Below are 25,440 nucleotides of genomic sequence, written 5' to 3' on the forward strand. Positions count from 1 at the left end.
GGTTTTTGTTTTGTTTTGTTTTTCATTGACAGTGCTCCAGAGACAAAGAGATGTAGCTGAGTGGTGTCAGTCAATAACCTTGAGTATGATTTATTTCTCTAAGGCTTGCTAAGGGAGCGAGCACTTAGAATCTTATGACCAAACAGATCAGACCAAACCTGAGGCTTTTGTCTTCAGAAAGTAAGTCTAGACAGAAGGCTGGAAATCAAGGGAGAAAAATGTGGAAATTCAGACTTTCTGAGGAAGAGGGGGAGTGGTGACAAAGGCGGGAAGTCAGCTAAATCACTGTGTGCTCTTTGGCAGTTTGGTCAGTGGTCATCTCTCCTTGAAAGAAAGCCTACAACACATTCAATGCACTCCCAACAAAGCAACCCCCTTACGCAGCTCAGCGTCACCAGAGCTCCCAGAGGACATGGTCACTTTTCAGATTAATTCTATTCCATGGAAGTCTTATTCCAAATTTCTTTCCTTGGCAATTATTTAGAATCTAGGGAGAGACTTACTTTTGAATACAATTTCTTTTTTAATTATGAGGAAAGGGTGGCTTCCCTATCTATTCGATCCCACTTCAATTAGCACAACTGTCGTTTGGGTCATTACCTTAAGTGTTTGAAATTTCTGCTTTAATAAGGTCACTCTCAATTTGGTAAACACTCCTAAAGTCATCATATTAAATCACCACCAGTCACCTAAGGAATGCTGAGTAAGTAAACATAATCAAGCATTAGCTAACTAGCCATGGATGCACTTGAGTTTATTAATTTCTCTCTTGGCAGAGAGGCAAAAAAAGGAAGCAAACCATCAGAGACATTCAAGCACCATTCATTTAATAAATAGTTCTTACATACCAGGTGCCCATCACCAGGCTAAGCTGAATACAAGCTCCATTATGTTATTGCCACTCACAGCTATGGATATGAATGTTTTCAAGAATAAAATTCTACTTTCCCAGAAAAATAAAAATACTTGCAATGCTCTTTCTTCATTTCTGCTCAATATACCTTTCTCCAAGAATGGATGATACCTTGCACCTCTTGAACTTCTAGATTCTGCAGGCCTCCCTCCAGAGGATTCCCAACCATCTGTCAACTGGGTAACAACTATACACTCATAGTAGAAGCACTGGAGAGGCCCAACAGTTACTAAAGTCTTAGAATACAAGCGGCACTAAATAGTTCATGTTGCCACACTTGGATTTCTTTATTAATCTATACATTTTAAAATAGATTATTTAGGAGGATGGAGTTCATATTTGTTCTACTAGGTTTTTCAAGTATTAGCACACACAGGAAGTTACTTCAAAAAAAATCACAGAAACTAGTTGAAAAAATAAGTTTATTTGGGGGCAAATGTTGAAATCATTACAAACAAAAGTTCATGACAAAAATGTGTATGATGAGAAAACAGACTTTAAAATATTTTTGCACCAGAATAAATTTAATTTGATTTTCCACAAACATTTTGAAGACCCCTTGTGTATTTTCCAAATGAAGACAGTCATATATATATAACCTGGGAAGAATGTCCTAAAAGAAACCCACCGTTTATCCAACAGAAGCAAGCATGAGCTAACTAGACACAAATCCACTTGAGTTTGTCAAAGGCAGCAGCCCAATTCCCATCTTCTGATAATACCACCCCCTAAAAAACATACCTATCTGAATTCAATTATCCAAGAAAACATCTACACTTACAACTGATCTTATTAAGCAAGTCACTTTATCAGCCAAGAAGGATCAAGCATTTGGGCAGGACACTTACCACGTTCCCTCTCTGACCCAATCAGCCTACTATACACCTCCAGGAGGCACGAATTCCCATGCGCAGTGAACCCCACGCGTGTCCAGCCTTCACACATATGCTGCAGACCCCTCCCTCTGAGGCCTCCACACTCCAGGAACAGCCCACTTACCAAAACACACCCAACCACCCCCACCCGCAGCACCCAGAAGCAGAGGTGAGGAATCCTGGGCCAGCTGCTCCTGAGGCTGCGGACATCACAATGGAGCCGACGGGCAGCCTCATTGTCATGTGAGTCTCCCCTGGCTCCCCTTCACTGCCAGCGCAGGGAAAGGGTGAGACCTTTCAGAGCGGCCAAGTGGGCAGGCTTCCAGCAGCAGCCTGGGAGCTAGCGAGCGGCAGAGCCACCCAGCCGGCAGGCACGGCATTGGGCCTCGCGTTTCAACTTCTGTTCAGTTCTCCTGTAATGGAAAATTGCTTTGCACAAAGCTAGAGTGTTACAGTTCTTTCCAGCGCCCCTCCCCCGCCCCGCCCCACCCTCGACAGCCTTCGGATCAGAGGGACAGCGCCCGGAGGAAGGTGCAAGGAGGGTAGCCCTGGCTTCTTACTATGTCCCTTGCTTCAGGCCCTGGTCCCCGGTGGTTACTCTTTTCCTTTGGAATGGGGCTGGTGTCGGGATCCAAGTGTCCACATAATTGCCTGTGTCAAGCGCAAGAAGTGGTTTGCTCAAGGCAGCAATTAACGGAATACCCTTCTGACATCCCCCTGAACACCCGGCGGCTATTCCTGAACGACAACAAAATCACTAGCTTGCCAGCCATGCATCTAGGACTCCTCAGTGATCTTGTTTACTTGGACTGTCATAACAACCGGATCCGAGAGGTGATGGATTATACCTTCATCGGGGTCTTCAAACTCATCTACCTTGACCTCAGCTCCAACAACCTAACCTCCATATCCCCATTTAGCTTCTCAGTGCTCAGCAACCTGGTACAGCTGAACATTGCCAACAACCCTCACCTGTTATCGCTTGATAAGTACACCTTTGCCAACACCAGCTCTCTGAGGTATCTGGACCTTAGGAACACCGGCTTGCAGACCTTGGATAAAACAGCTTTCCACCACCTCACAGTCCTGCAGACGCTCTATCTGAGTGGAAACCCTTGGAAGTGTAACTGTTCTTTCCTGGACTTCACCATCTTCTTGATAGTGTCCCATCTGGACCACCCAGGTGAGAGTTTAGCCGAGTTGGGGAAGAGGAACCGGCTTCAGAAGAGGTGTTAGTCAAAAGCTAAGATGGGAGAAAAGGGTGGGTTAAAGTGAATGTACTCTTTCCTGCTGCTCTGGGGGTTGACCAGAGAGGCTGGGTGCCCTGTAGGAAAAGTTCAGAGATAGAGTCCACGGAGCTGAGCTCAGGTCTTAAACTTAGAAGCTCTTGAAGATGTCACCATTTCTCACAGATTCAGTTTCTTGATCCACAAATGGGGAACTAACTTTACTTAACATACAGAATTGCCATTTCAAATAAAATGATGTGTGCAGAAATGATAGAATCCTAAAACTACAAAGTAACAAAGTAATAGGAGGACTCTGTGGTTCATTGGTTAAGCTGTTGTAGTCTGTTCAATTGGTGATTAAAAGTTTCCAGAATCTAAAAGTAACTTCAGTGATGTAAAAGCAGTACAGAACCCAATACGATTATGAGGTATAGAAGGGGATGATTTAATAGAGATGCAAGGAGGGACACGGGGACCACCTACACAATGAGAGGAATAGGGGCAGGGGGTGGAAAAAGAAAAGGCCTTTTGTTGTGTGCACATTGACCTCATCAGGAAGGAGAGAAGGGCACAAAACAGTGGAGAAAGGGCACACGGCTTGCTCACTGCGTGGCAGCAGATTCTCAAGTCTTACTGGTGCCAGCTGCTACCACTTTGCCCACTGTTCCCAACCTCTTCCATGACCCCAGAAGCTGTATCTCCGTGCTGTGTTTCGTCCTCTTCTTGGGACATCACTCTTACATCCTTTCCCCTCCATTTTCTCTGTCCAGCAATAGTCTTCCACCCAGAAATATCAAGAGCTCCAAAGAACTGAGCAATAACTCAGAGAGCCAGAAGCCACCAATAGAATCTGGTACAATTGGACTTGGCACTGAAAAACACACCCTTCTACAGCATATCTTCCTGTCCTTCCCTGGGTGCATGCTTTTGAAAATCACAGACCTCGCTTCAAAGTAGTCCTGTGAGGCTTCCACCCTGATGTCCCACCCCTGTGGCAATATCTAAAAAATATTCCTGGCCAAAGCAACAGACTTTAAGAGAAACTGGAGGAGAGGGAACAGAGTGGTGACTAGACATGAAAATGTCCCCTCTTGGCCTCCCAGTGGACCCCTCTAACAAAGTCTTCAGCAGAGTCAGAGCTAGGTGAGGCAAACAGGCTCCCAGGATGCAAATGTGAGGAGGAACTAGAAGTTATGCCTTGAGAATAAGCACATTGAGAATATGAGCCTCGGTGTACAGTAGGCACCTGACCCTTCCCTGCCACGTGTTTTTGAGCGACTACTAATTAACTTTGTCAGACATCTCTTTAAATTTATTTATTTGTTTATTTGTTGTTTGTTTGAAAAGCAGAGTTGGAGAGAGGGGAGAGGGTAAGAAAATCTTCCATCTGCAAATCTTCCATTTGCTGGTTAATTCCCCAAATGTCCACAACAACTGAGGGATGTGCCAAAAAGGAGCTAGGAGCTTCATCCAGGTCTCCCAAATGGGTGGCAGGAACCCAAGTACTTGGGCCATCTTCTGCTATTTTCCCAGGCACATTAGCAAGGAGTTGGATCAGAAGTGGAGCACACCAGAACTTGAACTAGTACCCATATGGGATACTAGTATCACAGGCAGTGGCCTGACCCACTATGCCACAGTGCAGGTCCTCAGATATGTTAACAATCCTAATCCTAACAGGAGACAGATGCAGTAATCTTGAATAGGTTGTCTTGCCTGTCCTGTCTGTACCACCATTCCTGGGAGACAGAGATGTTATCTACTTCACTCCATAACAGGTGCTGAGATGGTTTTTTTTAAAAAAATCTATGAAGATGAGTCTAAATCAGTCATTCTCATTCAATAAATGTTCGTGTAACTGGCCCGTAGAAGGCTCTCAACTTCTCTTGCCCATCCTGATCACATCAGAACATCTTCCTTGAGTAAAATTTTTGAGACTGCCAGAGGGACATCCTACTTTGAGAAGAGTCAACTAACTTGGCTGCCACTCCAGCCCCTAAGCCAACCATCCCTGCCTCTCTTTCCCACTCCCCACTCTGCCCAAACCATTCTCCTTTAATCACCTTTCTGCTTGCAATGGGTTTGTCTTCATGGAATTTTCAGGTTGATTGCTTTCCTTGACTCTAGATCATAAAGCAAGTCTGTGTCATTGCATGTATTCAAGGACATCTAGAGGAAGCATCTATCTGGGCAGTCTAAGTTCCTCACAAATGAAGAGTCTGTCTTTTGAGGTCAACAGCGTTCTCACGCACTGGCCAGTATACCCCACAGATGCACTCACAACTGTTGCTCTGCTCATTTCTCTGCTGTGTGGTAGCCCGGGGGACCCTTCAAACTATGTCATGCAGATATATGGTCCCATTGCTCCACATTGCTATTGTTTTCTCTGAAAAGCATGAGTGAATCAGCCGTAAGCCAGACACAAGAACAATTTAATTTGCATACAGCTTTGTCACTGGAGAGTATTTTTTTTCACAGTATCTTTTTCAATATCATATCAACCCTTAATTTTGTGCTCTCAACTAGTGGAAGAGGCCAGGTTTGGTATTTTTAACCCCATTTTTTGATGAAAAAAAGTTTGACTTGCCCAGAAATCACATAGGTGGTAAATGGCAAGAAAATGATTTGGTCCTCTTGGTTTCAAATTCAGGTCATTCTGTGAAACCAATTTCTCTTAAATCTCTGTATTACATAGTAGCTATCTCCCTGGAAATCAATGTAATTATAAATATGTCATGCCATAACCATTTGGCCACAGGTATCTAAACCCCAACATTATTCCCTGTCTTGCTACCATGTGAACATCTCCCAAGGTCATTCTCATTAGGCAGAATTATTATTTTTATTAGCTTGGTTAATAAGCGCTAATTATCATAAATTCATTTTACTCCACCTATACTTCCCTTGCAAACCAGAAAACCTAAATCCACACAGACAAAAGGATGAATCTAAGTTTAATGTTTCCTCTCATTTGGCCCTACTCATTTGGTTCACACATCCCTTACACAAATACAATCACAAACATGCACACAAACACACATACATATACACACACATATGAACACACAAATATAAACACAAAGAGATCATCTCAAAGACATACCATCTATGTACATTCATGCCCACATACATAACACATACTTATTAAATACACATACCACATTGCACACATAAATATATAATACACACCCACATGTACATGAATTTGAACACACAGTAGTATTCACCTGATGCTTCTCTTGCCCTTTAGTCACATCTCAACAAACACAAAGGTATTTCTTTCATTTGAATCGTACATAATGATTCATGGTCTATGCTAGATAGATATATCTCCTGATAAAATCTTAACCTCAAGCTCACCGTTTAATGTGACATTTGCTATCAAAATGAGAATCTGTGACATGTTCTAGAACAGAGCCCACACATCTCTCTTCAGGTGCCCACATTTTAGGAAATAGGGAGAATTTCTAGGAAATAAATGGAGAGTAATGTAACTTTTCATAAAGGATAACCCAAGGTACAAATAAGTTCACTTTAAATTTAAGGAGACACTAAAACTTAGCATTGGGAGATTTTATATGTGTTATTTTATAGGGATTCTTCAAAATTTCATTTAAAGGGCAGTATGAACAATTGGATATACATACGTATATATATATATATAATTTTATAGATATATAATTATTCTTTTTGAAAAGCAAGGCAGTGAAGTAAGGAAAAGTCGAAGCTACCTCTTACTTCACTTACTTCACCTCTTCATTTAAATAATTACTGAGTGCCTAGTATGTGCCAACAAGTGAAGGTAATTAAGAATCCAGAGACTGAGTAGGGAGACTCATGTGTCTCTGGGTTGTCTATGCCATATGTGTCCTTTGTCCACTCAGGCATAGTGTACTAAACAAGGCAGGACAAAAGAGGCCTTGTATGCCTATTGTGAAACAGCCTCAGCCACAGCTGACAAGAATAACCTCTACGCAGGAAATAGGACTCAGTGTTGACAGTTCAAGTTCTGGAGTGAGACAGGCTTGGGTTATAATCCTAGCCAGGCCATTTACAATCTTTAGAATATCAGTTGAATTTGCTTAGGCCCTCTGAACTTGAATTTCCCCATTTTTAAGACAGGGGTAATGATAGAACTAACTTTCAGGGGCTAGCACCGTGGTTTAATAGGTTAAGTTTCTGCCTAAAGCAACAGCATCCCTGTATGGGCACTGGTGTGTGTCCTGGCTGCTTCCCTTCTGATCCAGATCCCTGCTTATGGCCTGGGAAAGCCATGTAGCCGACCCAGAAGAAACTCCTGACTTCTAGCTTTGGATTAGCCCACTTCCAGTCATTGTGGCCATTTCGGGAGTGAATCAGTAGATGAAAGATCTTTCTCCTTATCACTCCTTCTCTCTGTAACTCTCTATTTCAAATAAAAATAAAATAAATCTTTAAACTAAAGGGATCTTGTTTTGAAAACAGCTAATCTCAATTATCATAAGGATAAAATAGGAATATTTATATATTTATAAACTGCTGTTAGGATGAAGTTTGACACACCATAACGTTCAATAAGCAAATGGCTCATATATATAAAAAAAAAGCATGTAGGATATAGGACATTACAAAAGTAGGCTGGCAAACACACACTAAACCCAAATAAGAAAGGACTTTGGAAAGTCTCTGTACATATGGTATTAGGGGACACTGTACCTGAAGAGACTGGCTGAAGACTATATAAGTAGAGATATCGTTTGGAGAATGGGCAGCAAATCCTAGGACACCAATCCCCAAGAAAATGAGCAAGGAAATCCTAGAGGAGGTTGAGTGTTAATTATGACACAGGGGTTCAAATGCAGAAGATCCAAACCAGAAGCCCAAATACATTTTTGATCTCAGACTAAAGCCATAGAGATCCAGGGCTGGGCCAATAGCAGTCAGGTGGCTGTTCCTAAGTTGACAGAATCCAAAACTGAAGCTCTACCTAAAGACACGTCTCATACCAGAGTCGGGAGTGGGTGTGCAAACAGCTTCCTAGGGGTGGCTACGGTTGTAGTACATAGACCTGAGAGAAAGAAGTCATCATTGTCATCAAGTCTGACTTTCTTGAGTTAAGAGTACCAAATGATAACTTTGTCCCAATATTTTCCCATCCACTGCCTGCTACTGCACTGCAATTAAACATTAGAGATTCGCTTTTTTTCAGTCCTATTGTCTTGAAGAGGGTCTTACTTATAAAAATACATAAACTCCTGGGGAGAATACTGTAAGCATTCCTTGCCCTTTATCAGCTGTCAAGGCAGAGGAAGGAGTAAATTCTTGGGAAATTTATTTAGTCAGGGTTAATTCTGCAACAGTGGAGAGCCATGCAGGAATCAAAGCTATAGGAAGGAAATGAAGAGGTGTTTTTTTTTTTTTTTCGATTTATTTTTACTTTTTAGGTATTTGAAAATAACTAAAAAATCAGGAGAGACAGAATCTTCCGCCTGCTGGTTCACTCACCAAATGGCTGTAAAATCCACAGCTGAACCAGTCCAAGCCTAGAGGCTTCTTCTGGATCTCTCACATAATTTTAGGGGCCCAAGCACTTGGATCGTCTTCCATTGCTTTCCCAGGTACATTAGGTTGCTGGATCACAAGTGGTGCAGACAGGACACAAACTGGCATTCATGGAATCCAGTGTAACAGGCAAAGATTTCATGTGATATACCATAGCACTGGCCCCAGTGAAGAGATCTTAAAAGGAAAGAAATGGCCATAATATAACCTTCATCGTATCACATTTGGTTGACAACAACCCCCAATGGAGGGCTATAGAAGAAGCCAAATCCTTCATTTTCCTTATCATAAGGCTGTATTGAATAAAAATATGGAAACATCCTCAAACTGGTAGCAAGGGAGTTAGTATCAAAGATCTGGAGGTAAGGGGACTTCCCCATGACACACTCCCCAGGTTTACCGAAAAATAGTCACTCCTCAAAGAGTTCACATATCCATTTCCCAAACAAAATATGACAACAGAAACAGAGTTGCACAGTGAAGTGTCAAGTACCCAGGGTGTTCTATATAAGAGGGTAAAACAAACGCAAGCATTCCATTTCTCTTTTGGCATAGGCCAACAAGTAGGAGGACTGATTCCTGGCCAGAACTGTAATTTTCCAGTCATTAATGCTGTTTGAAAGTAAAAATGGCAGTCAAGTTCTTCCCAGGATATTTTATGTGGTCTGCCAGGACAGGGTTGAGTGATTCTGAGAATGATCTAAAAAATGTACTTAATTCTAAGCTACTGGACACAGAAACATGATCTTCTGATACCCCCTTTCCCTCACTTCCAAACCCTTCCAGTACTGTTTGACCAAAGTTTCTGCACCAGTGGAAAAGATAGTTGTATGTGGTGTACAATACAATGGCAACTGGCTTCGTGTTGCTATTAAACTCTCAAAACTTAGCTAAAGCAACTGAGGGCCATGAAAATGTTATTCCTTTTTTGGTCAGAGAAACCTTAAGATGCTTAAGCTGCAACTCTGGAATTCATTCTTACAGTTAAGGGAGTATTGAGCCAAGTCCTGCACAGACATTTCCTGCCATCCAAGTTCAATGTTTTTCCCAATGCCAGGGTATTTTCATGCCATCAAGCACACCAGAGTTCATTCAGCTCTGAAATATGGTCATCATATAATGCTGGGGTGGTTTTATCACAAAGAAAGAAGCTACACCTCCTATTTTTAATAATCTAGGGATACAAGAAGCAGAAAACTGAGTGGAAAATCAGGAAGCCCTGAGCTGATCACAGAAATGCCACTGTGTGCTTTGGGGAACTCACTTTCCCTCTTTAAGTCCCATTTACCCTGTCTTCACATTAAGTGGGCGGCATTAGATACTGCCAGAGGCCTCTTGTAGGTGCAGCTATAGACCTCAACAGGAAGGTAAGACATACGTGATGTAAGAGAGCAGCGTTCAGCATACAGGGTCCCTGGTTAGAGAGTGTACAATGAGTGAGCACCAAGGTGCAGGTGTTCCCAGTGCTGAGGGGAATAGTTACCTGATCAGGAAGCACAATGCAGAAGCAGACAATCTCTAACACATGCACTCCCCTACCTCCTGTCTTAAACACCCTCCACTTGACTAAGACACAGTGGACTCAGTGCCTCAGATTTCAGATTTTCTGCCTAGGCATGGCCTGCTCAAACAGTGCTTTTCAAAATGTGATGAGCACAAGAATCCAAGACTCCATGTTCTGAGATCCTAGGTCCCGTGACATACATATACTTCTTTGGCCAACTCTCAGAAATTGTTTTTCTATTTAAAGTATTTATTTTTATTGGAAAGACAGGTCAGATTTACAAAGAAAAGAAACGGAGATAAAGATCTTCCATCTACTGGTTCACTCCCCGAGTGGAGCTCAGCCAATCTGAAGCCAGAGGCCAGGAGCTTCTTCTGGATCTCCCACATGGGTGCAGGGGCCCAAGGCTTTGGTCTATCATCTACTGCTTTCCTATACCACAAGCAGGGAACTGGATGGGAAGTGGATCAGCTGGAATACAAACTGTCAACTCATATGAGATACCAGTGCTTACACAGTAAGGATTGAGCCATTGTGCTGGGCCCAATTTTCAGAAATTCAATGGCAAAGATCAATGATCTAATTTTTAACAACTGCTCCAATTAGTAACTATGTTGATTTTCAATAAGATGGTTATTGTTGGGCCCGGCAGTGTGGCCTAGCAGCTAAGGTCCTCGCCTTGAACACACTGGGATCCCATATGGGAGCCAGTTCTAGTTCCGGCAGCTCCACTTCCCATCCAGCTCCCTGCTTGTGACCTGGGAAAGCAGTCAAGGATGGCCCAATGCTTTGGGACCCTGCACCTGCATGGGACACCCAGAAGAGGGTCCTGGTTCCCAGCTTCGGATCGGCGCAGCACTGGCCGTTGCGCTCACTTGGGGAGTGAATCATCGGATGGAGGATCTTCCTCTCTGTCTCTCCTCTCTGTATATCTGACTTTGTAATAAAAATAAATAAATCTTTTAAAAAAAGATGGTTATTGCTAATAATGTTCTGAAACATATCCCTCAGAGGATATTTACAATTCAACAAGGAACAACCAGAAGCATTGAGAATTCAGAAAGTAACAGGCAACCAGGAATAGGAGTAAAGCACTTTGAGAATAGAGGGTCCCTCTGTGTCAGTTCTCAAATTGTAGTCCTTAGGTAGTCTTAAATGAACCCAGAGGCCTACACATCTGAGAGACGCCTGGACAACGATGCTACAGAGGTGGATAGACAAAGCCACACAGGAACACGTGGAGGGAGCAGATGGTCTGGGTCATTTACTACTGCAAGTCCAAGTCATTTCTGAGGGCATTTTGAGCACAGAACATCTTAGTTTCATTCCAAGGCTATTTCATCCTATTTTTGAGACTGCTATAATAGGATAATGGCCCCATTTCAACCCACTAAGTACAAAGTCATCCACCACTGTGCCAAAACAGATTTTTCAGAATGAATTCAGATCCTCTCTCTATTCCACTGCTAACACTTACCCTTCTCTATCAGGGAAATTGAAATACAGAACAGAGGCCAGAAAAGACAATAGCTGGGCAGCTGACAGCTCCAAAGCTGTTGGCTTCTCTACCAGGATGGCTCTTCTACCTTGCAACAAATTCCCTGGCCTATAGCTCCCTCCTACAGACAGCTGTTACAGCAGCCTTCTATGAGCAACAAAGAAACTTAAAAGGTACAACTGAGTCAGGGCTCCTCAACCATCTAGAAATCCAAGGCACAAAGGGAGTAGCAGGTACAGTTAGGAAGAACCCCCACATGATTGCTGCACACTCCCTAATTCAGCACAGCTGGGATGCCTGAGGGTCAGTAATTTCAGGTTCTTTCAAGCACCCCAATGCCAGACCCCTACACATGGCCTACCAGTTAGTTCTCCAAATGTCATGCAGGCCTCTGGAAAGCTGAAGAATGGCCAAAGGAGCCAACACCGATTTTCTCACCTCTAAATGTGAAGTGCTGAAACACCCCCAATGAAAAGTGGCTCCAGCATTCAAAGAAAAAAAAGATATGGGTTCAGACTTAAGGGTTTTGAATAGTTTTCTAGGGAACAAGCAGTGTAGCCCGAGATGCTCTGGGAGATAGGCAAGCCTAGCAACAGTGACAGGAAGGAAGTTCCTGTTTGCAACTGGGCAAGAGTTTGTGGCAGTTCACAGTAGTAGTGAGCATGGAGAGGTGTGGATCAATCAGGAGCCACCCTTAAGATGGAAACTACAGGACACAGGCCTAAATTCATGCTAGTCATGGTTGCGTTTACTCCCTTCATAACTTCTCATACAATTCTAAGTAGGTAATAAATTCTATTCAGTTAGCTTCCATCTTCCCTCACAGGCTGGACAGTCTGTGGAGAGCAAGTCTGAATCTTTAGAAACTATCCCAAGGCCCAACAGAAAAGTTTCAATAAATATTTATTCAATGAGTGATATATCAAAAAGAAAGAAAAGGGAAAAAGTCAAAGCCAGCTCTGAAGACTTTGGCTTGAAGAACAGTGAGACAAACACTCCTGAAGAATGGGCTGAAGTGGTGCCTCATCTTGAGTTTGTTGATTAAGAGGAGAGGAGTAGGAATTTGGATGTGTTCATCTGAAATTCAGAATAGAAAACAGGGTACCAAGTACGTGTTTGGGAATCACATATATTTTTGGCCCATTGGTAGTCACTAAAGCCAAACAGAAGATGAAGCCAGACCAAAAAAAAAAAAAGTTTAGAATGAGAGGACATCAGGGGCCAAGGACAGAAACTTTATAGAATGCCAATATATTATAGGATCATGTTAGGAAGAATAACCCATACTGAGCACTGGGTAGGAGCAGTCATGGGTCAGAAACTGGAAAAGGTGCAAGGAAGCCAGAGAATCCCACATATGGGAGCAGCTCAGACAGGAAGTATAAACTGTCCATCAAATTTGCCCCTGAGGTTGTAGCCATGAGTTGGCTATGGGCTAAACAGAAAAAAAAGGCTGAGAAAACAATGTCAACTCATCTTCCAGGAGGCATGACTGGGGTGAGGATATAGTGTGGCAGGTGGCAGTTAGACAGGGAATGAGAAAATGAGCTGGTTTGTTGTTGTTGTTGTTGTTGTTGTTGGACCAGAGATTCATGGTCATGTTTAACTAACTGATTATGAGAAAACACAGATAGAGTGAAACAAGTAAAAGACATGGAAGGGAGAGATAATAAATAGGGGACATCAAGGGCTTTCAAATGCCTCACCAAGGACTTTCAAATGGAAGGGATAAGCTGTGAAGCGGGTCTGGTACCTCCTCTGTCGTAAGGGTAAGCATTCATGGAATGAGTATGACAGTGTATGTGATAACTGTAACTGAGGGGCCACCCTAAGAGCCTCTATATTCGTTTTATTGAGATAAAAGACAAAGAAATGACTTAAAAGGCACATGGGTTCTAGTGTTTTCTATAGTACCAACCCAGTTAGGTCATTATAAAAGATCCCTTCATTTTTCAATGCTCACATCCTTATTGATCACATAAAACTAAGGCAGGCTTTGGATTCAGACTGGTTTTTAATCCTGCCTCTGTCTCTTACCAATGACTTCACTATGGGGAACTGTCTCCATGAAATCCAGGATCCTCACCTATAAGACGAAAATAAAATAGAACTCATTTCCTGGAACTGTGATAACTAAACAAAATAACTCACAAGAAGGTTTTAGAACTACACTGGCAAGTATTTGACTAATGCTAGCTAGAACTGTTGTTAGAAGTCTTCCAGCAATGAAGAGCCTTGTTGCCTAGTTACAACTCTGAATACCGCACAGGATACAGAAAAGGCATAAAACAGTGTGTTTTACAGAAACAGGGTGAACCCATCGTGTCTTTCTGATGCGGTACATCATCCACAGCAAATCCAACTCAAGAGCAGCCAAGCTCCTGGAGAGAGGGGGTATTAAAACTTTGAAAATGAAAACATAACATAAAAATCATCTAGTCTGATGCCTGGTCCATGTGCAATGATAATTAAATTACACCATGGTACCTCAGCCTTCCTTTCAACTAAGATGTCTTAGTCCATTTTTTGTTGCTAATAACGCTATATCAGAGTCTGAGCAAGTCACAAAACAAAGATTTGTTTTGGTCTGCTGTGAAGTGTCCACATCAAATGATGGCCTCCTTGCTGGCAGAGACCCAAGGCAGCACAGGTCATCACATGGTGAGAGTTCTAGAAAAAGTGACTTTTTTTAAAAAGATTTCTTTTTATTGAAAAGGCATATTTACATTGCCACAATGGCCAGAACTGAGCTGATTTGAAGTCAGGAGTTAGGAGCTTCTTCCAGGTCTCCCACATGTGTAGAGGGTCCTAAGGCTATGGGCCTTCCTCCACTTCTTTCCCAAGACAGAAGCACGGAGCTGGACTGGAAGCATAGCAGCTGGGGCACAAACTGGTACCCATATGGGATCCTGGCACTTGAAGAAAGAAGATTAATCAATGGAGCCATTGCACCAGGCCCCCAAAGTGACTTTTATAGCAGAACCACTTTCAAGATAATCCAATAGCCCACTAAGCCATAAATATAATAATTAAAATAAATAGCTTAATCCATTCATGAGGGCAGAACCCTAATCATCTCTTGAAAGTTCCACTTGGTTGTTCGCTTTAATATCTCATAATGTTAATTAAATATCACCATGCATTTCAGAGGAGAAACCCTTCTCAAAACTGTAGTATCCAATACAGAAATTGCTAATATATTTGGTACAGTCAAAGCATACTTTTTTATGATTTGTTTATTTCTATTGGAAAGGCAGATTGACAGAAAGAAGAAGAGACAGGTAGATCTTTCATCAACTGGTTCACTCTTGAAATGGCTGCAATGGCTGGAGCTGAGCTGAGCTGAAGTGAGGAGCCCGTTCTGGGGCTCCCATACTGGTGCAGGGGCACAAGGCTTTGAACCATGTTGCACTGCTTTCCAAGGCCATAAGTAGGGAGCTGGATGGAAAGTGGAACATCAGGGACATAAGCCGGCCCCCATAAGAGATGCCTGCACTTACAAGCATAAAATTAGTAAGTTGAGTCATCACACTGGCCCCTTTAGGATATAATTTAAAAATCTAACAGTCAAGATTCATTTGGCCAAAGTAAAATACAAGCATTGTTATCCCCATGTGACATTCACAGGGAGTGAAAAAACCCAATAGGCACCTTAAAGCATTCCCTCACTGACATAATTGAACAGCTAATTAGTGCCATGGCCTGGCCCACATACGGGGGCATATTACTGTGACTAGAAGCAGACATGCTATTGTGGAACTTACATTCTAGTGGGAGAGGAAGAAAGAAATAGCATAATGACAAATGCTATGGAGGAAAATAAGAGAGGGCATGCACCTACAATTTGAACATCATACAGAAGAAAGTAAGGGGCAAGTGATAGAAATGTGACATGGTACGGAGAGGATCTTTATAAACAGAGGGAAGAGTTAATACAACGGCCGTGGGGTAGAAGGATTTTGACTTACTAGCAAATGAGTATGGCTGAAGTGGAACATGGTGAGAAGGGAAAGAAATTAGATGGAAAATGTCAGCGGCTGGATCATATCAGGCAAATAGACCATGGAGAAGCTCTTCATTTTACTCTACATGTGGTGGAAAGGAAGGGTTTTGAGCAGAGAAACAACATAATTTATGATTTACAGATTGTTGTAACGACTGAATGGAAAACAAGGTGGGAGGGAGGGATGTGAGTTAGGAGGCTGCCTAGCACAGTTGCAGGCAAAAGAGGACGGTAATAAGATACGGTGAATGGCTCAGATGACGAGTCAAGACAAAAACTCAGATGGTACTTTGAAGGTAGCACTAACAGAATTTTCTAATGAGTTTCCCTTGGGATATAAATGAGGCTACAAAGACTCACATATTTCTCACCTGTCTTCTGATAAATGGTGGTGCCCTTCAGCTACAGAGGTTTTCTAAATTTCTAGCTATCTGTGAGGACAGTACTATCTGGACTTTTATGAACAGATGGGTGATTATCGCACAAGTCAGGTTCCTAGAGCAGGCTCCCTGACCCCATCACAAAATCTAATCCAGAAAGATAGGTGCAGAGGTCTACCCATGGGAAGGGATTTAAATCATCTGCTTTTTTCTCAGAAGAATGTATACCTTGTCTTATTTTATTGGTGAAACAGGAGGGTTTCTCTCCTACTAATAGGAGTCCAGGCACCAGCAAGCACATGAGAAGGTGTTACGGGGAAGAGGCAACTTTCTGTCTATAAAGCCTGTCTTAACACAGCCAGTTACAGCAAAGCCCAATCCTACAACTTAACACACCTTCAGAGCACAGAAATAATCAGATGTAACTTGTTAAAAACTCTAAGGTCCCTTCTCTGTGTTTCCTGAGGCTAGGAATCACATTTAACCCTTCCAAACTATGGCCACTTTATCTAAAGGGGAAAAGTTGTACCAAATAAGACTGTACTTTGTACAGCCCAAATCACCAAAAATACATCAGGTTTTAGGATGTTTGGAATAGTTTAGACCAGGAATCAGCACATGTTTTCTATAAAAGGCCAATGATAAATATTTTAGGCTTTGTGGAGCTGTACTGCAATTCAACTTGGTTATTCATGCGAAAGCAGTTTACAAAATGACTTAGTCCACAGAACCCTGACTAATGGCTTCAGGAGAAACAGCTGAGTGATGAGCGAATGAATCTTCAGGTAGGCAAAGGGAGAAGGACCTGTTGGGGCTAGAAATGTTCACAGGACCACGAGTGAGGGTCTGAGAAGGGCACCTTGTTGGCCAGTTGGCATTACTGTTGCCAGGCTGCTCTAGCTCCCAACCTGAGTTCCTCCTAAGGAGCCATCTTGTCTGGGCCACCTACAAGACAGTAGACGGTCAAAGTGATGTCTTGTCTTCAGATGCCATCAGAAACTTGTCTTAAAGAGCAAATCAAAGACATAAGAGATTAAGAAGATCTTTAAAAGACCAGAGCAACGTTCTACCCATTCCCTCAGCTATGCATTCAACACATGCTTACCGAGCATCTCTGTGTAGCGAACACAAGGATACAGAGAAAGCAGACAGAGCTCTACTGTCTAAAGTATCTCAAACTCCAGTTGACAGATAATCCTAATCGCCATTGGTGGCATACCTGTTGTACCTAGGTTCTAATACTCTTACACTTGTTTCCTTGTCTGACATCACAGAGGACAGAGAAGTTGCTGCTGCAGGCTCAAGGCTTACTTCTGCATTTGGTCCTAGAGACCACTTGTGCCTGCCTTCTCAGGGACTCCACTCATGTCAGCTTAGAGCCCTCCTCAGACTCTAACCGGGTAGACAGCAAATGGCATCCTCTACTGTGGGGTAATCTCCTGGGGTCAGCGGTTGGCTGAACCACCTGTGGTTTCCTACTGCCAGATTCCTTTTTCTCCCATTGAGCATCATGTAAATATGACAGTAAGAAAATTAAGATTTAGCTCACGTAACAAACACACTCTGAGTTCTAGCAAGTGTTAGTCATTGATACAAGTATTCTTTCATTACTTCATTTTTACTGGAAAGTCAGATATACCGAGAGGAGAGACAGAGAGGAAGATCTTCAGTCTGCTGATTCACACCCCAAGCGGCCACAATGACCAGAACTGAGCTGATCTGAAGCCAGGAGCCAGGAGCTTCTTCCGGATCTCCCACGTGGGTGTGGGGTCCCAAGGCTTTGGGCCATCCTCTACTGCTCTCCCAGGCCGCAAGCAGGGAGCTGGATGGGAAACAGGCTTGCCAGGATTAGAACCGATACCCATATGGGATTCTGGGTCATGCAAGGTAGGGATTTTAGCCACTAGGCTACTGCCCAGGGTCCCATTTGCTCTTTCTTAAGAGAAGGTTTGTTTCAACTTACAATTGGTGGTCACATTTCAAGTTTATATGAAGCCATAGTCTGGGGTCAGGTGGAAGCTGATCAAAGCAGATGTGAAGGACTGATCACACGGTGAGTCAGGTAGCAGAGACAGAAGAGCTAGGCCAAATTTGAACTCAGATTGTGAGAACCACCCTCCAAGATCACAGCCCCACTGACCTAAACACCTCCCACCAGACCCACCTCTCAGACACCATAACCGGATCCAATCTCCACCCTTGACATTAACAGATCAGAGTTCAAACATTTACGTCAGTTTTGGAGGCAGTCTTCCAAGCTAATCCTCTCTGCATTGTCATCACCTGGAATTTCCCCACTTCCAGCCAGCTCATGTGACTCCTGAGCAAGTGCCCTCTGGGGTCTCAGGACAGCCCACACACAAGAGCTGGCCTCTCTGTGCATCAAGTCATTGGAACCTGCAGCACATGCCTGGAGAGAAGTGTGATCCTCTCTGTAGGCCAAGAAAAAGCAGTTCCTTCTATGAGAGGACTTAGAAAAATAGTCTGTGGACAAAGAAGTGAAAAATAACTTCATGTTGATACAGGAAAAGAACTGAAATCTGCAAAAGAAGTGTCTTCAAAAGTTAACTAAAAACACATATTATGGGAAAATGCATGGATCTCAAAATTATTGCCCCCCCAAATAAACATGTTTTGGTTTCGTTTTCCTTTTTTATGTTTTACAATTTATTCATATATGGGAAGGCAGAGCAAGAGAGAGAGAGATCTTCCATCTGCTGGTTTTTGAGAGCTGCAATAGCCAGGTCTGGACTAAACTGAATCCAGAGTCCAGGAACTCCCTTGCTATCTGTTTGACAGTGACCACAGTACTTAGGCCATACTCTGGTGCTGCTGCTGCTGGTGGTAGAAGAAGGGGTCAGCACGATGGCTCAATCAACTAATTCTCTACCTGTAAGTGCTGGAATCCTATATGGTGCCAGTTCAGCTCCCAGATGTTCCATTTCCCAACCAGCTCCTTGTTTATGCACTGGGAAAGCAATGGAGGATGGTCCAAGTGCTTCTGACTCTGTGCCCCATGGGAGATACAAAAGCTCCAGGCTCCTGGCTTCAGATAGGCTCAGCTCCAGCTGTTGCAGTTTCTCTCTCTCTCTCTCTTTCTCCTTCTTTCTGTAAATCTTCCTTTTACAAAATGATACAAGAAATGCTATGGATGAACTCAGGTGTGGGAACAATCACAGATCCTCTGAGCTTATGGGAAAGAGAAAGAGAAACTGGAGAAAGAGGCATTTGATAGGGAAAAAAGCCATATAACAAAACCAGTTAAAGATGAGGGCAATGGGGTAGCACTTAAGCATGGGATAGTGCACAGTTTAGTTTGTCTGAAGTGGAGGTAGGCTATGGTAGTACTGAGAAGTACATTGGAAAAGGGAGAGGGGAGCAAAAGCTAAGGGCTCCGAATGCCAGGCCAAGTAGTCTGAATGTTATTCTTAAGTCCACAGTGAAGTTTGAGCCAAAGTGTGTCTGAAAAGAACTGTACCTGAAGAAGATAATCTGGCAGGACTGTGTGAAGTGAACCAGTGCTGGAAAAGCATAGGAATGATGAAGGCAGGGAGACAGAAAGAGGAGAGCCCCAATTTTGGCAATGACAATGGGGAGACGGGGAGAGGCAGCAGAATAACCCAGGTCTCCCTCCCAACAGAGCCACCCACATCCTTCACTTAACAGCAACCTTACAATGCATTAACATAACTGCCTAATTGCTCCTTTCAAAGTTAATGCTCTGAAATGGGAAAACGTGTGTTTAATGTTTAGTCTCAACTGTGCTGCCCCAGCCGCAACTGAAAACCCCAATCTTCTTAAATATAGAATGATATTTAAAAAAAAAAAAAAAAAACTTAGACACAAGCCCAGACCCTCCAAGTCCCAGGTTTTGCTTTCACAGGTATATCTTTCTTTATGTGTTCCTGAGTCTCTGGCACTTGGGTCAGGTGAGCCCCTTCTTGACAGAATTCCTGTACAGTTCCCACAAGTACTCTCCTACCTGGGCCTCCGGAGCAAAGCCCAGAGGTCCTTAAGGCAGACTGACTGGAAAAAAGATCTACAGGCATAACTACTCCTGCCCTTTCCCATCTTCAAGCCTTTCCCGTATTTGAGAGCTCTCCTGTAAGAGAAGGGCTCAACCCTCCCCTTCCTTCCTTGTTCTTCCCCTCCCCTTCTCTCCTCCACTCCCCTCCCTTCCCTCTTCCCCTCTCTTCTGTAATCACTGCACAAAGTGACAGTGACATAATCTTTGCACTGGCTGCCCTTTCTATGTCTACCTCACTAGCACTGTAAACTTCAGGCCATCTTCTTCAAGTAGCCCAGTGACTTCCCCGCAGCTGCATTTATCAGAAGCTGGTGTAAGTCATGGTCTCCAGCTGAAGTGGTCACTGCTTTGTCCAGCCATCAAAACCAAACTGCCTCCTCCCTTGTCAACCCAGTCGTGTATTCTCTAATTCTACTGCCTCTGGTTCCCATTAGGACTTCCCTAGCTGAATCTGATTTCCCTAACTAGCTTGATCACCTTGAACATTGATGTTTTCATGTTGTCCAACAGATAATATTCCTAAAGTTTACAGGAAGCTTCTGTCCACAGTGGCTTCTATTTGCATCTCCGGTTCTGCAAAACAAGTTGACAGCTCAGTCCTAATCTTTTCTGTCTCCTATTTCCTGCCTAGATCCTGCAGGTTTTTCAATCAGAAAACCTCCTCAGAATCACTTATTTGTAAAATAAGGGCAATATTGCAGCCCTCGATATTGTTTTAAGAATTAAATGATGGAGAGAGTACTGTAGTACAGTAGACTAATCTTTAGTTTGGGAGGCATGCATTCCACCTCAGAATGTCTGCAATGGAGTTCCCACCTCCACTTCCAATCCAAATTTCTGTTAATGTGCCTGTGAAGCAGCAGGTGATGGCCCAACTACTTGGGGTCCTGTCATAGACCTGGGTGGAGTTTCTGGCTTCCAGCTTCAAACTGACCCACCTCTGCTTGTTGTAGTTGATTTGAAGAGTCTTTCTCTCTCTCCTTCCCTCTCTCTCTCTCTCTCTCTCTCTTTATCCCTCACTCTTTTTGTCACTCTGCCTTTCAAAAAATAAATATGTTTAAAAACTTTTAAGAGGGTGGTATCGTGGCATAGTGAGTAAAGCCTCCACCTGTGATGCCAGCACCCTATATTGACAACAGTTCACATCCCAGCTGATCCATTTCTGATTTAGCTGCCTGGGAGAAGCAATGGGAAGATGGCCCAAGTGTTTAGGACCCTGTCACCCACTGGAGGCCCCAGATAAAGTTCCTGGCTTCAGCCTGACCCAGTCCTGGCTGTTTGGCCACTTGGAAAATGAACCAGCAGATGCAAGACCTGTCTGTCCCTTTGGGACTTTTTCAAGCAAATCACGTTTTTAATATTTAATAAACTTTTAAAAGTTCACAGAAAATGACTGTAAACATAGGTTTAAAAGGTAAAGCAACTAGAGGCTGGCACCATGGCTTAGTGCATTGTGCCTCTGCCTGTGATTCCAAGACCCTATATGGTCACTAGTTTGAATCCCAACTGCTCCACTTTCTGTTCAGTTCCCTGCTTATACGCCTGAGAAAGCAGCAGAGAATGGCCCAAGGCTTGGGTACCAGCAGCCATGTGCAAGAATGAAAAATATCTCCAGTATTCTGGCTACAGACCAGCTCATTTCTAGTTGTCGCAGCCATTCGGAGAGTGAACCAGTAGATGGAAGATCTGTTTCTCCGTCACTCTGTCTTTCTCTCTCTCTCTCTCTCTCTCTCTCTGTCTCTCAGTAAATCTGCCTTTCAAATAAAAATCAATCTTCATAAAAGTAATTAGTGAAGATCAGGTGTTTAGCCTAGCATGTAAGATGTGGGACACTTATGTCCATCTCTAAACCCCTAGGCTCAAGTCCTAGGTTCTGGCTCATAGTTCCAGGTTCCTGCTAATGCATGCTTTGAGAGGAACAAGTGATGACTTAAGTCTTTGTGTCCAGCCACTTACATAGTAGACCTCATTTCTGTTCCCAGTTCCTGGTTTTAGTGATGGCCCTATCATGGTTATTCAGGCATCTATGGAGTGAAGCAATGGATATTAGTGCACTTTCTCTCTCTTTGCCTCTGAAATTTTTGAAAAATATGTTAATGGGATAACATTTGTGGATCACTCAGCATATGGTAGGAGTTCAGTAAATATAGCTGCTATTAGCAGCCTAATCGTGGCTTTAGCAAGCCCAGATCTCAGCCCTGAGGTTGCGCTCACTGAGTATGTTCTCCTGGACATCCCCCACAGGCATCAGAGTGGCACAGCACTGGATCTAGAAAGCCACAAGGCTAAAGGGCTAAGTATAAAACTCCAGAGACTGCACCCACCCCAATAGCCTGCCTTGTCAACCTGTGTCAGTTAATCCTCTCTTCTATCCTGAAGACAGATATCATTTCTTGGAAGTGAGAGTCAACCGGGCATGAAACAGTCTGGGTTGGAACCCAGGTTTGACTAGCTCCAGAGCTGTTTCTCTTCTGCTTTGGACTGAGCTCCCTGGTACTGGTGATGGAGAGGTGCTCCAAGAATTAGTCAGGCAACTAAGCCAGCTGCTAAAAAAGACTGAAGACTCACATGGAGCATGTTATCTGTCCATAAATGTCAACACCACCTCTGCAAAGTGGAGCTGCTTCCCCTGGTATGATCTTGTTACCCTGAGTTCCCCCGGATTTCTCCTGGCAGAAGAACACACAGCAGGCATCTCCAGGAACTCTCATCTCTCCCTAGAGTTTGGATCAAATAGTTTACAATGCTCTTAGGTAGCACCAGCAAGCCCTGGCTAGGCTCAGACACAGTTGAAAAGAAAGTGACAGAGTGAAGACGAAAGGGGAACGGAGAGTAGAGAAGATAGATGGTGAACACTGGTGTAGGTCTTGGGAGTGTTAACCACCCAGGGAAATACTGCTCCAGTTTCCTACCTCCTGACCCCATGTTGTTGTCTCTCACATTGGGAATCCTGGAGAAGTAAGCCCATTTTCACCTCCCAAATGCAGCACAGCCTGCGGGCCAAGTGGTAGTGCAGGCACTGTCCTCCTTAAAGGTCAGTATGCCACCAAGTCCCGAGGGAGCTTACTGAGATGCAGACTCAGTTGCAGAGGCCAACGGTAGGACCTGTGGTTCTGTATCTCTAACAAGGACCTGGTGATGTTACCATTCCTCCTGACCCACACACCGCACATTGAGCAGGGAGGGTCCAGATAACACCTGCAGCCTCTCTGAGACCTTAGCACACTTGTTTCAGCCCCATGCCTGCTGTGTTTTTCTTCATAGATGGTCAAAATGCTACATGCATGGAGCCCACAGAGCTGATGGGATGGCCCATCACACAGGTGGGGAACCCGCTCCGGTACATGTGTATCACGCACCTGGATCGCAAAGACTACGTCTTCCTGCTGCTCATCGGCTTTTGCATCTTCGCCGCGGGCACCGTGGCTGCCTGGCTCACAGGTGTGTGTGCTGTGCTATACCAGAATGCCCACCGCAAGTCAAATGAGGATGAGACTGAGGACGAGGCCAGGAACAGGGTGGAAGTCAGCAGACGGATTTTTCAATCGAGGGCTAACTCAGTCCATGTTGGGTATCCTCAGCTGACGTAGGTCCCAGAACCACCATCTGACGTGCCTGCCCACAGACCCCCTGCTTTGTCTTCTTATTCCCCCCACCTAGCCACCTACTCACCCCATCTCTCTGGAAGAGTCATAGAGACTGAAGTCTAATAGTAAAATAAACATACACTGGCCATTTCACAGGTTGGTCCCTCCCTGCACCACCAGTCAAGTTCATGTCTTCAAGCTCAGCGGCTGAGACAGAACAAAGTCTAGAAATGCTGTTGGGTAGACTTCAGTGCTGAGGAAGTCCACTCCTAAACAAGTTGACTCTTGTTCAACCATCACCTATTATACATCCAAGCTAAGTGCACAAGGAAGGATAAGAGAACTATAAGATTGCATTTCTCCCTGAAAAGCAAACCATTTGGGGCTTAAAGTCCAGATGACATATGTCCACAGGTCATACTTACTCTCTGTCTCACAATTATCACAAATATCCTCTAGTGTTGATACTATTTATCAGTGAAAAGTTGAGGTCTAGACTTCAGTAACCCAACTGGTAAGTAGCACAGATGCTCAAAGCCCACATTTTCTATAGTACATGAGGCTGCAAAATATTAGCAACATAAGCTAATGGTTCATCATATAAGCCTTGTACAAAGCAAAGCAATGAAGCATATAGGGATGATCACCACTTACTGAGTCCTCACCAAGTACCAGCATAGTACCAGCTGCCCGCAGATTTCCTCAGGGGGTTAGTGCTCACAATAACCAGGTCAGACAGTCCCACTACACTTCTGTGTCTGAGACTGAGAGAGGCAAAGTAACGACTTCAAATTGCATAGTAAGAAGCAGAGAAAACAGCTGAATCCCCAGGTCTGCCTACTACCCATGCTCTCTTGCTCGAAGAGCTACACAGAGTGGCCATAGCTACCCAGGTATGGTCCGGCTCTTAGAATTGTTCAGAGGAAGGAAAGGAGAGCAGAAGTAGGAGGAGGCTCAGCTGAGGCCTGGAGTCCCATCACAGGCTGTGCTTTTCTCTCTGGCCAGATCAAATTACGCTCATGATTAAGGCTCAGCTCAAACTCCTACCAGGAAGCTAGCTGTCCTTGAACTCACAATCAGCATGGTCTTTTGTGGGGAGCGGGGTGCTATAGCTGCTCCTGGGACTGGGAGAGGCCGTTGCAAGATGGCGGCTGGTCCAAGACCAGGAGGCGGAGCTGGTCTCACCAGCAGGTAAACAGGAAGTCGCAGGGATAGGCTAATGCCCCCCCCACCCCGCGATTGCTGGCCTATCATAGCGCCAAGTGGACCCATGGGGGAGAAGTGATTGGTGGAAAACGATATAAAAGTAGCAGGTAAAAGCTGGGGAATGAAGCAGAGAGAACGGGAAGAAATGTGGGAAGAAGGGTGGCGGAATATGGGAGGAAGGGTGGCGGAAAAAGCAGGTAGGAAAGCTTAGACCAATGAGTACAGGCACAGCGGAGAGAAGGTTTTAGCTTTTCCCGGACCCCCAAGAGTATGACTCAGCGTTTTTTAGTGTCACCGCTGCTGGGCGGTGGCGACAGTCTTTACCCTGAACTTCATTCTGACTTGTATATGACTACAGTTACCACCCTCAGGATCTCCTTCTGTCTAGTGCAAAGGTTAAAAGAGTAATTCTTCAAGAACCAAGTTCAGTGCCTACATCTGCACTTAACCCCTGTGTGTAGGCTTGGACTTTCTACTTCTAGTGATGTTCATGGCAAAGACAACTTGCTCCAAGTTCTCTTTATTAACATAACACATTGGGTGATCTCCTGTGATAATAAATGTGATAATAACAACAAGCATTTATTATCACAATGCTTAAGTCCCAACCCTCCAATTTCTACCTTGTTATTTTGAGTGAGGGGTGACTCCGGGCAACCCTCTTCTCATCTGTGTAC

At 43.9% G+C, this 25,440-nt stretch overlaps 1 protein-coding gene across 1 annotated transcript; it reads left to right on the plus strand.

Annotated features, from left to right (window-relative positions):
* The first annotated feature begins 1,531 nt into the window (after positions 1 to 1,531).
* Positions 1,532 to 23,710, plus strand: LRRC52 (leucine rich repeat containing 52). The gene is made up of 2 exons (XM_004589142.2): positions 1,532 to 2,971; positions 23,235 to 23,710. The coding sequence occupies exons 1-2, from the start codon at positions 2,350 to 2,352 to the stop codon at positions 23,558 to 23,560; spliced, it is 948 nt and encodes a 315-aa protein (XP_004589199.2). The 5' UTR covers positions 1,532 to 2,349; the 3' UTR covers positions 23,561 to 23,710.
* The last annotated feature ends 1,730 nt before the right edge of the window (positions 23,711 to 25,440 follow it).

The sequence above is a fragment of the Ochotona princeps genome, chromosome 2, assembly GCF_030435755.1.
Source record: "Ochotona princeps isolate mOchPri1 chromosome 2, mOchPri1.hap1, whole genome shotgun sequence".
Taxonomy (NCBI): Eukaryota; Metazoa; Chordata; class Mammalia; order Lagomorpha; family Ochotonidae; genus Ochotona; species Ochotona princeps.